The sequence below is a fragment of the Chenopodium album genome, chromosome 26, assembly GCF_948465745.1.
Source record: "Chenopodium album chromosome 26, dcCheAlbu1.1, whole genome shotgun sequence".
NCBI lineage: Eukaryota > Viridiplantae > Streptophyta > Magnoliopsida > Caryophyllales > Amaranthaceae > Chenopodium > Chenopodium album.
In genome coordinates, this window is record NC_137859.1 from 66,083 (window position 1) to 83,213 (window position 17,131).

At 36.1% G+C, this 17,131-nt stretch overlaps 1 protein-coding gene across 1 annotated transcript; it reads right to left on the reverse strand.

Annotated features, from left to right (window-relative positions):
- Positions 1–5,919: 5,919 nt before the first annotated feature.
- LOC145616366 (fructan 6-exohydrolase-like) lies at positions 5,920–15,336 on the reverse strand. The gene is made up of 7 exons (XM_081671077.1): positions 15,084–15,336; positions 14,895–14,903; positions 7,355–8,223; positions 7,098–7,256; positions 6,531–6,769; positions 6,309–6,399; positions 5,920–6,211 (listed from the first exon to the last, which is right to left on the reverse strand). The coding sequence occupies exons 1-7, from the start codon at positions 15,298–15,300 to the stop codon at positions 5,981–5,983; spliced, it is 1,815 nt and encodes a 604-aa protein (XP_081527203.1). The 5' UTR covers positions 15,301–15,336; the 3' UTR covers positions 5,920–5,980.
- Positions 15,337–17,131: the final 1,795 nt, after the last annotated feature.

Sequence of the window (17,131 nt, forward strand, 5' to 3'; positions counted from 1 at the left end):
CTAGAACCACCTCCACACCACCATTGCACCACCTCCGACCACCCTCCACCCACTAACGAACCTACCTCCTCCAACTCCCAACCATGACAGCACCCCTTTCGCGATCCCCACCCTAAAACCACCATATTCCCACCCTAAAACCACCTTCCTTTCACGATACCCCCATCTCCTACCTACAGCGGCCCTGACCCTCTACCCTTCGCTGGAAAACCTTGCTCGACCATCCCCAATCTTCCTTTATCCCCTTTCCCCCTAATAACCACCCTAGGGTTTCAATTTTTGGGCTTGAGGGTTTTAATTTTGGAACATTAGGGTGGTGATTAAAGGGGGGAAGGGGGTGGAGGAGGCTTAGGGACTTAGGGAGGGCCTAATAGGGTTCTCTAGCAAGGGGGAGGGGGCTAGGGTCACCGGTGGGTGGGGAGGAGGGATTTTTTCGAGGGTTGGAGGGATTGTTGGGGGGTTTAGAGGTGGTGCAATGGGTGATTTAGAGGTGGGGTGGATGCCGAGGCAGGAGTAGGCTGCCGGAGATGGTGGGGATGGGGTAAGGGGGCTGCCGGAGGTGGTGCAGTGGTGGTTTAGAGGTGGTGTTAGGGTTTATTTTGTTAATCATTCCTTAAAAGTAACTAATTACAAATTAGCCGGATAATAATATCATTAATAGATTAAATCACCTAATTAGTGGCTGATTAGGGAAAAGGGTAGCAATCTATAGAATTCTTCAGTTTTAGAGTAGTAATTAACAACTTTTTTTTTTAGGGGTAGTAATTCACAAAGACCCCTTTTTTAAGGTAGTAATTAACAAAATTTCCAAATAACAATAATGAAATATTTCAATGGAAAAAACAAAACATTAAATGATGCCTTTGAGTAAAACAAAGATAGATTAGTGATTAATGATGTCATGTCATCAACCCTTTGCAAAAAAGAAAAAAGGACAAATAACATGCTTCTAATTGAAAATTAAGAACCAATCATATTCATTATGTTAGTTATGGGAAGTACTCCCTCCGTTTTTTTTATATGCATTACTTGGATTTACATGGAGTTTTAAGAAAGTTATTTGCTTCAATATTATATTGTGCAAGTGGGGCAAGTGGATGATTAATTTATTTTGATAAAAGTACAATGTGGGTCATGAAATAGATAGTATGTGAGAGAGAATGATTTATTTAAATATATAAGTGGGGACCATGAAAGAGAGTGAAATGATAAAATATTTTGGGTGGGGTATTTGAGAAGAGAAAGAGATAATAAAATATAGTATAAAGTTACCAAATATAGAAGTGATGCATTTATAAAAAAACACCCCTAAATAGCAAGTGATGCATATAAAAAAAAACAGAGGGAGTACAAACTTGAGAAAAACGATGGAGAGATAAAATAAGAGTGAGATTAGGGTAGTAAGGGCCTGTTCTCATTGACTGAACTCAGTTGAACTGAACTGAGCTGAACTGAACTGGATTGAAATGAATATTTTATAAGAGAAGGAAATTAGGAGCTGAACTGGACTGAGGGTCTGTTCTCTTACGTTGAAATTCAGTTCAGTTCAGTTCAGCTCCTAATTTCCTTCTCTAATAAAATATTCATTTCAGTTCAGTTCAGTTCAGCTGAGTTCAGTTCAGTTCAGCTGAGTTCAGTCAATGAGAACAAGCTCTGAATTTCAACGTATGAGAATAGGCTTTAAGAGTGAGAAATCATTAAATATACAACAGAAAAAGAGAGTTGATTTGGGATATTTGTAAGAAAAAAAAAAAAAATAATGGAAAAGAGGAATGTAATTTAGGGATAGAGGGAGAACTAAAAATAATGTGAAAACTAGTGTTGGAAGTACGGAGTATTATACAGAGAACAAAGAAACTCTAATTGTACACTTACTATTGGACATTGGTGGTTGGATATGCGCATAAAAAAAAAAAAAAAAAAAAAAAAAGTAGTTAATAACGAGTATAAGGCCCTACCAGGCTACCATATCCAAATTCTAGAGGCTTCTATTAATTGCCTTGTATAAACACATAGCCTAATTTAGTTAATCATGCAGATTCTTCCTTCCTAGCTTAGATTTTACAAGAGGATAGCCGTGTGGAACCCTCCACGTTAATCATTGATGAAATTATTTGGAGGTTCCTAATTTGTTACTCCATAAGGAGTATCATGTATTCACATCATTTCTTAATACTCCGTATTATATTACTATATTCTAAATCGCTCTTAAGAAATAGAATATTTTATATGTAATCCTCATCTCTTAGAGTTATTAATATAATACAAATTTAAAGTAAAAACTATAGATATTATCAAATATTATTAATAGGGGTGAACATGGTTTGGTTTGGTGCGGTTTGAGTCCAAACCAAACTAAACCGCAAAATACGGTTTGGTAAATTTTTCAAACCAAACCAAACCATATTAGTATTGAAACCAAACCAAACCAAACCATAATAATACGGTTTGGTGCGGTTAGGTGCGGTTTGGTTTGCGGTTTATGATGAAATGATATTTTTTTCTCAAAAATTGTCAAATAATATTTCATTAATTTATAATAAAGTTTAAATAAGTAGCCCAAACGGATTAAATTGTACTACAAAGTTACAATATAAATAACAATCAACTAATCAAGTGCTAATACATAATAAAAATAATACATAACAATAAAAAATATTCATATGGAGTACTCCAAAGTTACAATAAAAATAACAATCAACTAATCAAACGCTAATACATAATAAAAATAATACATAACAATAAAAAATATTCATATGGAGTACTACATTATAGTCATTAATTATATAGTATTGACCGTATAGTTTTTATCTATTTTTCATGGTTTTTTATTTATTCTTTAATTTTTTTAATATATAATAAATAATTTTTTTTATTTAAAAATTATATAAATATTAAAATACGGTTTATTGGTTTACGGTTTGGTTTGGTTTATAATTTTTGCAAAACCAAACCAAACCATAAGCCATATTTACAAAAAAATTGAGACCAAACCGTAATTTTATAAACCGTAAACCAAACCAAACCGCTAAAATACGGTTTGGTCTGGTTTGGTTACGGTCCAGACCAAACTGTGTACAGCCCTAATTATTAATATCAGTCACGTGTGATTTTATCATAAATTCCAACAGTCATTTAATTCTTTAATTGTCGATAGATTTCTAATTCTACGGAACTTTCTCCTAGCATCAAATCATCAATCAACAATATGGCGTGAAGAGGGAAATTGATTTTGGCACACCCTTTATTGATTTTGACACACCCCAATGTGAGAAGAGTATAGAAAACTGTGCTCTCACATAAGGGTGTGCCAAAATCATTAGGGGTGTGCCAAAATCATTTCCCCATGAAGAGACTCAAGAAAGTAAAAGTAGGCCTATAATATAACTTTGCTCGTGGCAACAATGCATTGGATTGGCTAAAAAGTGAAAGAAATGTGGTATCTTAGTTTGATAAAGGAGCTAAAAATACTTTGTTAGAAAGAAACAGAAGAAAATATCTTGTAAACAGCTAGTTTGCTTTTGCATCAATTAGCGAAACTCTTCCGTGACGCATATGAATGAGTAGCGTACATAGCCGATATAAATCATGCGTTCACTCTTAGCATCCTTCGACTTCGTAAACACTGTTAAGTAGTGTTGGTATAAATTTTGAAAGCGGAATGTAAAAGAAACAAAAAAAAGTGGAAATAGAAACAATTAGCTCTTACTTTTTTTTTTTTTTTTTTTTTTTTTTTTTTTTACAAGAGCAAATGTATTTATAAAATCAGAGTTTACAAAATACAGAACAAGAGATAAAACTTAAAGCCTGGCTTTTAACACTTAAGCCTTTACAACAATTCTTGACATTAAAAACGAAATTAAACTTGAATTGGCCTGATAGGTCGCAGATTAGGGACTCCTTACAGGCTAAGGAGCAAAAACATACTACACACCATAAAGAGAGCAATAGAGAGATTCGAAGCTGTTTGACCATGGCTAGTTTATCCTTACCTTGCGGGATCCATACATCACCAAGTAAGGTCATCAAACGGGTCACTTGAACTAGTGACCTCCCAATCAATAGCTTTCCTTGTTGGCAAGAAAGCTTTGACAACGTTGAGGCTCGAGAAACCCCAAAACAAAGTTTGGGCGCCTGTTTAAGATAATAAGTTTCAAGAGTAATGATCCTAAGAATCATTACAACCGAGGGAAAAGAAACCAAACCAATACCACTCCAACAACATACACACTTCACCTTAGCCAAGGCCAATTTCTTGTTCAAATCCCCAACAACCACACCTGTAAACTCTCTTACCACTCTTATCACACCACAATCCTTAACAAAGGATCCTAACTCCCTCTGCACACAACCATCCAAAATACTATAGCCAAAACAACTCAATAGCCCGGGAAACAACCAAAGGGGGCTAAAGAATACCATAAAACAAACTAAGACAAGTAAACTCTGACAATTACCAACAAAAGACATATTTAGGAAAGAGAACAACCCAGAGGAGAGCACCGTCCAATCCGAAAACCCGAAACCACGAACACAAGGGACCTCGAAACCCTAGTCCTAACTTTACCGTTTCCGTCACGAACTTCTCTTGACGGCGGCGTTAGGCCTAGTCCTCCTGCGCAAGGACCCAATAAACCCTAACCCTAACTTTACCGTTTCCGTCACGATCAAACTTACCGATGACCTTTATGACGGCGGCGTTAGGCTTAGTCCTTAGGCCTTATTTCGCCGGCGGAGAGGCCCTTTAATTAAAGTGATATCCTTCCACGCACGCTAAGGTGGGGAAGGTGGCGGAGTCGGCGTTCGGAATTACTCACCTCGAAACTTCTTTAACAGGGATAGCTCACACAAACACCTTCAAACTAGAGGAATTAAACTTGAGAAGGAGGCTCGACGGATTCCCGGAGCCGCGCCAGAATTCCGGCGATAGCAGCAGTCTGAGATAGCTCGCGGGAGCGAAAAGGCAATTAACTAACGAAAACCCTTGAAGGAGAAGGGGAAAAGGGATAAGAAAGGACAAGAAGAAGAGAAAAAGAGGAGGAGGCTCGCCAGAGTACGGACGCGGCGCCGGAACTCCGGCGAGCCTTCGAGGTTTACGGGAGGGGTGGGTTTTCAATTAGGAGAGAGAAGAGAGCTTTTTAGAGAGAGAGAGAGAGAGGGGCGTAACGAAGTTAATTGATTATTCCTACTTTTTTATTTGTTTTGTTTAAAGAATCACTTAAACCCTTCTATTTTTTTTTTTGTTTGAGGGTGAGGTTAATTGTTATTTTGGATTTTAGAAAGTTAACAAATAGGTGAAATTCATTACTGAACCAAATGGGAATTTAATTACCATAGGAATTTATATTTCATGGGAAGTTAATTCCTAAATAAAATTCCTAGGAATTTCTTAAATGTGTTTGGTTGACAATAAGAAAAATTGAAATTCCCATGAAATTTGGTTTACCTAGGGGAGACTAGGTAATTTACTTCCCATGTTTTGTGGGAAGTTGAAATTCCCATGAATTCCCACTCCCCCCATTTTTGTTTTTTTATATCAACCAAACAACTACTCACTTTATAAATTTCCAATTTCTCCATTTTACAATGTGAACCAAACAAGGCCTAAAAGGTGACCATTACCAAACCAAACCTGTAAGGCTGTAACCAAAGGTTACGTAACAGTAATGATTTAATTCAATCCGTTTTCAAAAATAAAAATAAATATTGTATACTACCTCCGGTCCAATTTACTCGCAACAAAGGAATATTTTATATTTCACAAATAATACCCCTTTGTTGTGAGTAAATTGGACCAGAGGTAGTATATAAAGACGAACATGTATAAATGACTACTAAATTACTAATCTACTACTTGTATAATTCATGCAGTAAATCAGTAATAAATTAGAGTAAGATTAAAAAGTAAACAATGTATAAAACTCGCCTTAAATATATAGAATATCATCATATAAATTGAAATCAAATAAATCTATGATTGTTATAACTCTTGTTTATCCACCTTGTTGGTGTGAGAAGCCATAATTGTTGGGAGATTCAATTGAGCCTTCTTCATGCTCCAAGCACTCAATTTAGTGATCTTAACATCTTCGGTTCCATAATTGAACACATATAATTTCGCTTTGTCGTTAGTTGCTAGTGTTGGATAAACTCTTGCAGTAATGCAACTTTTTCCATTGGCACCAAAACTCTCCACTATGGAATGATCAATCTGTCCCAAAGAATTAAAAAAAGGTTAAGCTATACTTTTGAAATTTTTTAATGAATGTGGGAATATATATGGAGTTAAAAAGTTTGTTGTAACTCACCAAAATTCTCAAAGATAATTCATCATTGACAGGATCAACATCCACAAATGTTCCAAAACTTAGTTTATCAGTAGTTGGATTTAGAGAAGACCTGTGCAAATATAAAGGACAAATTTGTGTTAGTTTGTTACCGTGTTCCTATCCAATATGGGCATTTACTATTTTAGGATGTCTAATTTCTGATATAAAAATGATTCATGATTAAACGTTTAAACTACTAACCTGCTTTGGTCACTGCACATTAAGACCACATATTTGCTTGAGCTTTTGAAAATTCTGAAGAAGACCGCAGTGTACTCTTCAAGGCCCGTCGAAGCAAGTGTTAGGAGTCCAAATGACCCAACTTTTCCATCAATGGATGCTCCTTTCCTGCTGCACAATATTTGTGGGTTGGTCCATGTTGGGTCTAATTCCTCAACATTCTTTAATTGTGGTACTTTGAATGAAACTTCCACATCCGCCTTTACCCAAAAAAAGAATGTAATAAGCTATTAAGGAAAAAAATAAATAAAAATGAAGCTTTTGTTTTTTTTTTTTTTTTTTTTTTTTTTTTTTTTTTTTTTTTTTTGACCGAAAAGCTTTTGTTTCCCATAATTAGTTCATTTAAAATTTTAATCCACTCACTACGCTGTATTATTTTAGAAATAGTTTTAATGCAACAAAAATTGTCAATAAAACTTCAAGGTCGACTAACATAAATTGGCATACATAAGGAGTTGTCTCAAGCTTAATCATATACGGAGTATGACATGGCATAAAAATTAGTAAGACCAATAAGGTGAATGAAACCTGAGAGGCCGTGACTCCAGATACTTCAATGCGTGATCCTCCACCAATTACTTGAGAAAGCAATTGTACTGGATTTTCTCGTAGGCTTTCAACTTCTTTGAGTGGCCATTGCACTAATTGTTTGCCAGATTTATCAAGCACAATTGTTCTTGGAATTGCCTAATACACACAAGTACAAGCTATTTTTAATTGAATTCATATTTACATGTACATAGAAAAAAAAAATGGAGCTTAGTAATGGTTGATTAGTTAGTTACCTGAAGTCCGGACCAACCCTTTTTGATATCATCTGTTTGGGTTGAAGATTCATTAACCCACCCCCACAATATTCTACGATTAGTTAAATCATCAAAGAATGACTTTGACGCGTAAAATTTACCATAATCATACCTCAAACCGAGATCACTTTCAATTGACCCCTCATCCGGTACATAGATATCCTTATCAATGTCATACGTTCCAATAGTGTAGTACTCATACCGAGTTTCCCACAAGCTTACTTTAAGGACATGCTTAACATCCTTACCAATAACAGATGTATCAGCACCTAGTGACTTTCCAACATAAACAGGGAAAAAATCAGGGCACTCCCAAATCCCGGTACCTTCAGCTGAATGAAGAGGATGCTCGGTGTTGCTCCAAGTAATGAAGTCCTCACTCGTAAATATAACTGCTAAGCCGCGTTTAAAATGTTGTGTACCAACGATAACTCTCCATTTACCATCTGGCAGTCGCCACGCAGTAGATGGATCTCTAAATTCAGAAGCATTGATGTTGTCATTAGAGGGTGTACCAACCATTAAGGGATTTTGAGGTACCTTAACCCATTCCTTAAGGTAAGGGTCAGACAAATTTTTGGGCAAGGCCATGTTTTGGACTTGGTACTTTTGACTGTCGATACCAGTGTATAAGATTGCAGGCTTATTTCCGGGGAGTATGGTAGCAGAACCCGACCAACATCCGTTGATGTCGTACGATTCGGATGGAATAAGGGCAATTGGTTGGGGTGTCCAGTTGATTAAATCGGTTGATGTAGAATGTCCCCATACAATTTCAGTGTGCCAAACAGCATCATTGGGATAGTATTGGTAAAAGAAGTGATATATTCCGTTGTAAATCATAGGTCCTATAACACATAAACAAAACAGAATAAGGTTTGTAATAAAATGTTACAAACCCCCTCCCACTATGCAGGTCCATTATTTACAAGCCTTAAGCAAGCCTCATTGGACAACCGTGCTGCGCTCTACCGTTTTACATCGTCCCCTCCCCTACGGCCTCCATGGGACAAGGGGAGCCCTAGCGCGGCTACTCTTTCTAGTTCACTCAAATGGTTATAGTTCACATTTTTTTTTTTTTTTTTTTTTTGGAAGGGATGGTTATAGTTTACATCTTAAGGCCAAAGTTTAAAATTTTGACCGTATATTGCCTATTAATACATACATGAAGATTTTATCAGTCTATATATGATCATGTTTGATTTGTCTAATGAGCGTCTTAAAATATTTAAATGTTATAACTTATAGTAACACGTAATTAAATATAATATTATTAGTATACCTTTAAAAAAAAGTGTAACCATTTTAGTAAAATGGTTCTTCCATCTAATTAAATAATACGAAGTAATGTATTGACCGCTAGAAAGTTTACAATTATGCAAGCCAATGAACTATGTTGAGACTAGTGGATCAGTCCAATAGCCAAGTCAAGCCCAGCCTAATTTCTAAGCTCAACAGATCGAATAACAACTTGAGGTTGTTATATTTCAGCTGAGTCAGCATAAGTTATTATAACAACTTTTCTCCAGTCAGCATTTATTTTTTCTATTTTTCCTTTATCTTTCTTCTACAATAAATAGGTAGTTGGATAGCTTTAATTGTTCATTCAATTCATTCTCCAGAAAATACTCTCTCTGTAATAATGGATACTCTCAATTTAGTCTTTCATTTTTCAAGCCAAGAGCTCGAATTCTACGGATAGAGCAATGAAGGCAACAAATCTCTGTGTTCTTTTGCTTTAATCTTCAATTTCTGACATGGTATCAGAGCAGCCATTGATCAATTGAAGTTTTCCGCTGCGATTTTAGGTCTTTTTCAGATTTTTTGGTCATTTTTTGAGGTATTTCTTCATCTTCTTCTTCGATTGTCTTCGTTTTGTGCTTCGTGAGCTTGCGTTGTCTTCGGATTGCTGTTTCTCTGTTTTTGGTGATTTTTCTGGTGATTTTTGGTATTTTTCTTCCGATTATACGTTGTTAGGTGATTTTCTGGGCTTCTTGTCTTGGTTATCTACTTCTCTAAGTTGCGATTGCATTTCTCTGTTCATATGAACTGTTTGTTGAAGATTCGTTGATTTTGTTTTTTGAGGTCAAGTTTTTCGAGTTGGATTTTGTGAAATCTGAAGAAATTCTTCTCTGATTGTTTGTTTGAGATATTAGCAATGGAACCTACACAAGATCCTAGTTCTGTGTATTATACTCATCCTGCTGATAGTACTAGTTTGAAGGTTGTCTCTGAGTTGTTCAATGGTGAACACTATAGTTCATGGAAGAGATCCATGATTTTGCATCTCTCAACTAAGAATAAGATGTGCTTTGTTGATGGTAGCCTTGCTAAGCCGTCTTCTACAGATTCTAAGTATAAGGCTTGGATCCGATGCAATGATCTGGTTATAGGTTGGATTCTAGGTACTCTAGGTCCACTTATAATTAAGAGTGTTTTCTTCTATAAGACAGCTCGTGAGATATGGAAAGACCTAGAGGATAGATATGGTCAGACCTCAAATGTATGCTATTCAGGAGCAAATTTATGCTGCACATCAGGAAAATGATAGTATTCCTGAATATTTTGCAAGGATCAAGAATCTTTGGGATCAATTTGATGATGTTTGTCCACTACCTATATGTACCTGTACTGGATGCAATTGTAATCTGACTGCTAAGTATCTCAAGATTCAGCAGGATTAGAGGTTATTACAATTCTTAATGAGACTAAAGTCTTCTTATCAACAAGTCAGAAGTAATGTTCTAATGATGGTGCCTCTTCCACCTCTAAATCAAGCTTACAATCTATTGCTTCAAGAAGAAAGGCACAAACAGCTAAGTGAGCTAAACAACAGTAATGAGGTGTTAGCTTTTGCTGCTGAAAGAAAGAGGTTCTATAAGCCACCACATCAGCAAACTTTCAATCACCAGAATTCTTACAGCAATCAAAACAACAATCAAGGAAGCAAGCCTTTACATGGAGATTTCAATAATTCTTCTACTAGACAGAACACTGGTTTCAAAAGGAGAGAACTCTTTTGTGAATACTGCAAGATGACAAATCACACTGTTGATAAATGCTTTAAGCTGCATGGTTTTCCATCAGATAAACCTGGTCAGTCCAAGAGGTTTGCTCATTGTGCTCAGGGAGATGAGGATATTCCTGATGCTGATGCTCCATTTACTAAGGCACAACTCAATGCCATTATGAGTTACATTTCTCAGCAAATTGATCACAAGACTGAGAATGTTGTATCAGAAGTTCCATCCAGCTCTTCTACTGCTGCAATGTTTGCAGGTAAACTCTGTCTCTTAGCTCAGAATCTTAATTTTGGCTGGATCATAGATAGTGGAGCAACTGGCCATATATGTTATGACTTAAGTTTGTTTGAGTCCTATACTTCTCTTCACAGTAAAGATAACACCATCACCATTCCTGATGGAAGGAAAATTCTGGTTACACATATAGGCACTGTGAAAATTAGTGCTCACATAACCCTGAGAGATGTCCTTTATGTTCCAGATTTCCATTTCAACCTTATTTCTGTGCATAAATTGTGTTTGGACAATTCTTGCTCAGTTGTATTTTCTGGTGATATTTGTTCTATACAAGGGTCTTCCCAGACCAAAGAGACTGTTCTTGGTAGGTTGTGCTCAGGTCTGTATTTTGCTGAACATGCTTCCATTCCTTTGAGGAACACTATGACAGATCTCAGTCAAAACAAGCATGTTGCTTCTGTTGTATCTCATGAGACATCTTCTCCTAAAGTTGTCAATGATGCTAAGTTGTGGCATCTTAGATTTGGGCATATACCCTTTAATAAACTTCAAATAATTTTTTCCTGATCTTAAGATCAAATCCTGTGATGATGTAGTTTGTCAGATTTGCCCCAAATCTAGACAACATAGGCTGTCTTTCTCAAGTAGTGTCATAAAGTCTGATGTACCCTTCCAATTACTTCATGTTGATATTTGGGGCCCCTTTGTACATCAAACTAATTCTGGTTGTCATATGTTTGTCACTATTGTTGATGATTATACCAGAATGACTTGGATCAAATTGATTAAGTTCAAGTCTGATGTAGTTCAAATTTTAAAGAACTTTGTTGTTTTTGTCAAGAATCAGTTTGGTTATGCTGTAAAATGCATTAGAATTGACAATGCAAAGGAACTTTGTGAAGGAGCTATTCTTGATCTGTATAATTCTTTTGGGATTGATCATTATAGGAGTTGTAGTGATACTCCACAACAAAATGGTGTTGTGGAAAGGAAACATAAACACTTACTAGAAACTGCTAGAGCTTTATTTTTCCAATCAAATTTGCCTATTAGGTTTTGGGGTGAATGTGTTCTATGTGCTGCTCACTTGATTAATAGATTACCTCTTTATGTCCTCAATAATGTTTCTCCTTATGAAAAGCTTTTCAATTCTCCTCCTGAGTTATCCTATTTGAGAGCTTTTGGATGTCTTTGTTATGCATCCACACTTAAGGTTCATAGGTCCAAGTTTGACCCAAGGGCAGATGCTTATGTTCTAATTGGTTATCCTGCAGGACAGAAAGGGTATAAGGTCTTGCATCTTGAGTCTCTAAAGGTTACTGTTACTAGAGATGTCATATTTCATGAGAAATTCTTTCCCTTTCACTTTCACAATTCTAAAAACACAAGTTCTGCTCCATTTCAGTTTTTTATGCCATCTCATTCTACTGTTTCTCATTTTTTTGAGGATCCTTTCTCATTTTTGCAACACCACATACTACCCCAGCCTCATCTCCACAATCTACTACACCTATTTCATCTCCACACACTCATTCTCATTCCCTAGAGTCCCCTCCTTCTGATGACATACCAGCACAAACACCTGTCCTGTTCCCACCTTTACCACAAACATAAACACAAACACAATCTGAACCTTCTCTCAGAATTTCTTCTAGACCTAAGAAGTTACCCAAACACTTTGATAACTATGTTCTTTGTTCTCACAATACTCACTGGTGTAACTTAGTTTGTTACACTTCAATTCCTCCTGAGCATAGAGCTTTCACTGCTACTTCCACCAGTTTCACTGAACCTAAAACATATAAGCAAGCTTGCAAGGTTCCTGAGTGGGTAGATGCTATGAGAAAAGAGTTACAAGCTTTGGAATCTAACAATACATGGGATATTGTTGATCTTCCTGCTGATAAGAAACCAATTGGGTGCAAATGGGTATTTAGAATCAAGTTAAAGGCAGATGGTTCTATTGAAAGATTCAAGGCTAGATTGGTGGCCAAGGGTTACACACAACAACATGACATAGATTATGATGAGACTTTTTCTCCTGTTGTCAAGATGTCCACTGTTAGAACATTGATTGCTTTGGCAGCTTGTAAAGGTTGGGATTTGTTCCAATTGGATGTCAACAATGCTTTTCTTCATGGTGACTTGCATGAAGAGGTTTACATGGTTCTTCCTGAGGGTTTTTCTTCTACTACTGATGGCTCTAAGGTCTGCAAATTAAAGAAATCTTTATATGGCCTAAAACAAGCATCTAGGCAATGGTTTGCCAAGCTTCACACTGAGTTACTATTACAAGGTTTCACTCAGTGCAAGAGTGATTATTCTTTGTTCATTAAGACTAATGGCTCTCTCATGACTGTGGCTACTATCTATGTTGATGATATCATTCTCACTGGCAATGATGTTGTTACTATTGCTTCTGCGAGGTCTCATCTAGACAGGGTGTTTAGTATCAAGGATTTGGGCAAACTCAATTATTTTCTTGGGTTGGAAATCAACTATGTTCCAGATGGTGTTGTTTTTATCTCAGCACAAGTTTACCAAAGAACTTCTTTCTGATTGTGGTTTTGATACTTCTAAATCTGTGGTCACTCCTTTGCCTCTCAACCTCAAACTTAGTCAAGATGAAGGCACTCTCCTTTCTAATCCTACAACTTACAGAAGCCTTGTTGGTAAGATGAACTATTTGACCCACACCAGGCCTGACCTTGTTCAAAATCTAAGCCAATTTATGCAAGCTCCTAGAAATTCACATTGGCAAGCCTTGGTTCATGCTGTGAGATATGTTAATGGTACTGCTGGTCAAGGTATCTTGCTCAGGGCTACTGATCAGATTACTCTACAGGCCTTCTCTGATTCAGACTGGGGTTCCTGCCCTAATTCAAGAAGGTCAGACACTGGTTATGTTCTACAACTAGGCCACTCTCCTATTAGCTGGAAGTCGAAGAAACAAGCTACTATTTCTACCTCCTCTTCAGAGGCAGAATACAGGGCCATGGCAAAGGCTTCTTCTGAGGTTGTTTGGGTTGTGCAACTGCTGGGTGAATTAGGTGTTACTAATTTACCACCTGTTGTTCTTCATTGTGATAATCAATCTGCCTTACATATTGCCAAGAATCCAGTTTTCCACGAACATACAAAGCATATCGAAATTGACTGCCATTTCACACATGAGAAAGTCATGGAAGGTCTTATTCAACTAAGCTATTTGCCTACTTCTTCTCAGTTAGCTGATGTTCATACCAAGATTCTACCTTCAGAGCAGTAGAACAAGCTTTTATCCAAACTTGGTCTGATCAATTCTCAGCCAAGTTTGAGGGGGGATGTTGAGACTAGTGGATCAGTCCAATAGCCAAGTCAAGCCCAGCCCAATTTCTAAGCTCAAAAGATCGAATAACAACTTGAGGTTGTTATATTTCAGCTGAGTCAGCATAAGTTGTTATAACAATTTTTCTCCAGTCAGCATTTATTTTTTCTATTTTTCCTTTATCTTTCTTCTACAATAAATAGGTAGTTGGATAGCTTTAATTGTTCATTCAATTCATTCTCCAGAAAATACTCTCTCTGTAATAATGGATACTCTCAATTTAGTCTTTCATTTTTCAAGCCAAGAGCTCGAATTCTACGGATAGAGCAATGAAGGCAACAAATCTCTGTGTTCTTTTGCTTTAATCTTCAATTTCTGACAAACTACAGGGGACCTTTATAAGCACCGAATAAAAAGTTCCTTTTTAAAATTAGGCACAAACTAATCTATATTCATCTTGACCATTACAAACAAGAATAATACAGCAAGATGAATAATGTAAAGTGCCATGGAGCATTATGACCTTAAACTAGTCACTAGTGTATATTAAGCCAAATATCTGTACTAATATATTAAAAGTTGTTTCTAAAAACTTCTATGTATGACGTAGACTCCTCATTGCGCCACATCATATACTCAATTCCTCAATACGCCATGTCACCCATGCAACTAATTATAACACTATATGTGGATGAAGAGGTTTGAACACTCAACCTCTAAGAAGAAATGTCATTGTTTAACCATCTAAACAATTGTCACTTATGTTCTAATCTTGCACACAAATTTATGTTATACCACAAAAGTATTGAAAACACTTACAAATTATTAAATATCTTTTAAAAAATTAATAGTTGCATAGCTAAAAAAAAGTAGCAATCCGGAGCAACACCCGAGCTATACACTAGTTAAACAAATTAAAAAGGGGAAAAAAAAAAGGTAATTAAGAACTAACCATTAGGATCTGCAATCAATCCAGCCCAAAATCATATCCAATTTCAGCGTCAATTCCAGAATATTCCAGCAACCAAAAAAAAAAATAAAAAAAACACAACCATTAGCTGTTGATAAACTTGAATTAGATAACTAATCGAATACATTAGAGACGAATTAAGAGTTAATAAGAGAGAGAAAAATAGCATACCATTCATCCAAAATTGGGGTGGCTGAAAGTGAAAAGCAGTTCTATATGGATCATCATTTTCACGATTAATCATCTGATCATCAACAATAAGCATATCATCATAATTATTATGGACCGTCTGATCTTCTGCTATGGTGGACAACCCATGGCTGAGTAGCACCAGAAAAATACTCAGCAAAAACCAATGACTTCCATTGTTAGGATTAGGAATAACCATTTTAGTGAGAAAGTTTGATTTAGAATTTTTGATTAAGATTTGATGAATAATTAGTAGCTAAGTGCTGGGGTTCGATTTATGTATTGGATGTATATTATCAAACTATTGTTTGTTATTAGTATAATCATTTACTTAACATATGATATACAATTATACGAAGTATATAATAATTTTGACTTAAAGAAGCAGTCTTTGTTATATTATAATTGGATTATAAAATAAGATTTTGCAATTGTCTTTTTCATATCATCTGCAATTCTTAGTTGTACATTCTAATAAACATCCATCGTGCTCCGCAAGATGGGATCTTTGTAAAGTTTCATTATCTTACCTGTTTAATTTTTTTTAAGATTGGTTTTTCTAAGACAACTTGGGTCTATTGTGTTTAATATACATATACATACATACATTGGGTTGTATACTTGTATTAGTAAAACAGGATTCATTTTGGCCATTTTGAAATATTTTGATTAATTGTATTGAAATTTGCATAACCAAGATAACATCCCTTCAATATTGTTTTATTTCTTCTAGAGAACCTCATCTGTTGCCAATCCATCATGACAATTGGCATGATTTGTGGATTTTTGAATGATAGAGGATATACAAGTACAATACTTGTTAACCATTAATCCTTTATTATGCATATACTTCCCCCAAGTCATCATGTAACCCGTACTTTTCTTCTTGCTTGACATTTTTTAGGTTGGAGTACAATTGTGACACTTCAAGTTTGTGTAGTCTTCTTGATGGATTATATATTACATGTATTATATTATAAAAAAAAGGGTTTTTCTAAGCTATACCCCTAAGGTAGTTGAGTTTCTAAGGTGTACCCATACTTTTTCAAGTTTCTGAGTCGTGCCCTTCAACTTCTTATCAATACTAAAATGTACCCTTATTAGTTATTTAAAAGTCAAATGAGAGTGTGATTTCGTGGCTTTAGTTTTTGTTATTAGGGTTGTTGTGGTTAAGATTTCTTTCTCGTATCATTTCCTTACCTTTTATCATCTTTTTATTAAATTTATAATTATCTTTAGGTGACGTGGAAGTCCCAAAGAAGGTACCATTCATTAATGGTAATGAGTTGAGGGACATAACTTGGAAATTTTAAAAAGTATGGGTACATCTTAAAAACTCGACTTACTTAGGGGTATAGCTTAGAAAAACCAAAAAAAAAAAAATTAAGCATGTCCAATCCAAATTTCAAGGGACTACGGGGGTGAGGGTGGAGGGGGAGTCAGGTGGGAATATGGTGGGAGTGGGGCTGGGAAAAAAGAAATGGAAAAGGGTGGATAGGAGTGGTGGAGTTGGGGTTGACTTAATGGACACTTCTGAGGTGAGTAGTATGGAATTTAGGGGGAAGAAGAGAAATGTGGATGAGGTTGTAGTGGGCATGGAGCTTACTGAAGGACACAAAGGTGAAAAAAGGGGGAAAATAACAGGCATTGGTAGTACTACACCAATTTTTGATCAAGTAGAGGGACTTGGGGATTTCCAAGCCTCGAAAAGCAATGAAAATATTAAGTTGGAACTGCCACGGGCTTGGCAACCCGAGGCGAGTTCGAGCCCTTCAGGATCGTTGCTGGAGGAAAAGGCCAAATTTAGTTTTTGTTATGGAGTTGATGATGGATGCTAGTTTATTAGAAAAAATAAAAAATAGGTGTGGTTTTTCGGATGGTTTATGCATTAGTAGTGTAGGGTGATCGGGTGGTTTAGGTTTTTGGTGGAAGGATTGTAAGGTGGAGGTGGTTTAGTACTCAATTCATCATGTTGAAGCAAATGTCCTTGATGAGTCGAATGCTCCTATCCGGCGTGCAATCGGGGTGTA

What these genes read in the sequence shown, in the direction of transcription:
- LOC145616366 (XM_081671077.1), bottom strand. Translation starts at nt 15,300, where the DNA reads ATGGTTATTCCTAATCCTAACAATGGAAGTCATTGGTTTTTGCTGAGT. An exon ending in ATGTGCAGTGACCAAAGCAG is followed by an intron (nt 6,400 to 6,530) that starts GTTAGTAGTTTA and finishes ATATTTGCACAG; the next exon opens with GTCTTCTCTAAATCCAACTA. An exon ending in AATTATCTTTGAGAATTTTG is followed by an intron (nt 6,212 to 6,308) that starts GTGAGTTACAAC and finishes TCTTTGGGACAG; the next exon opens with ATTGATCATTCCATAGTGGA.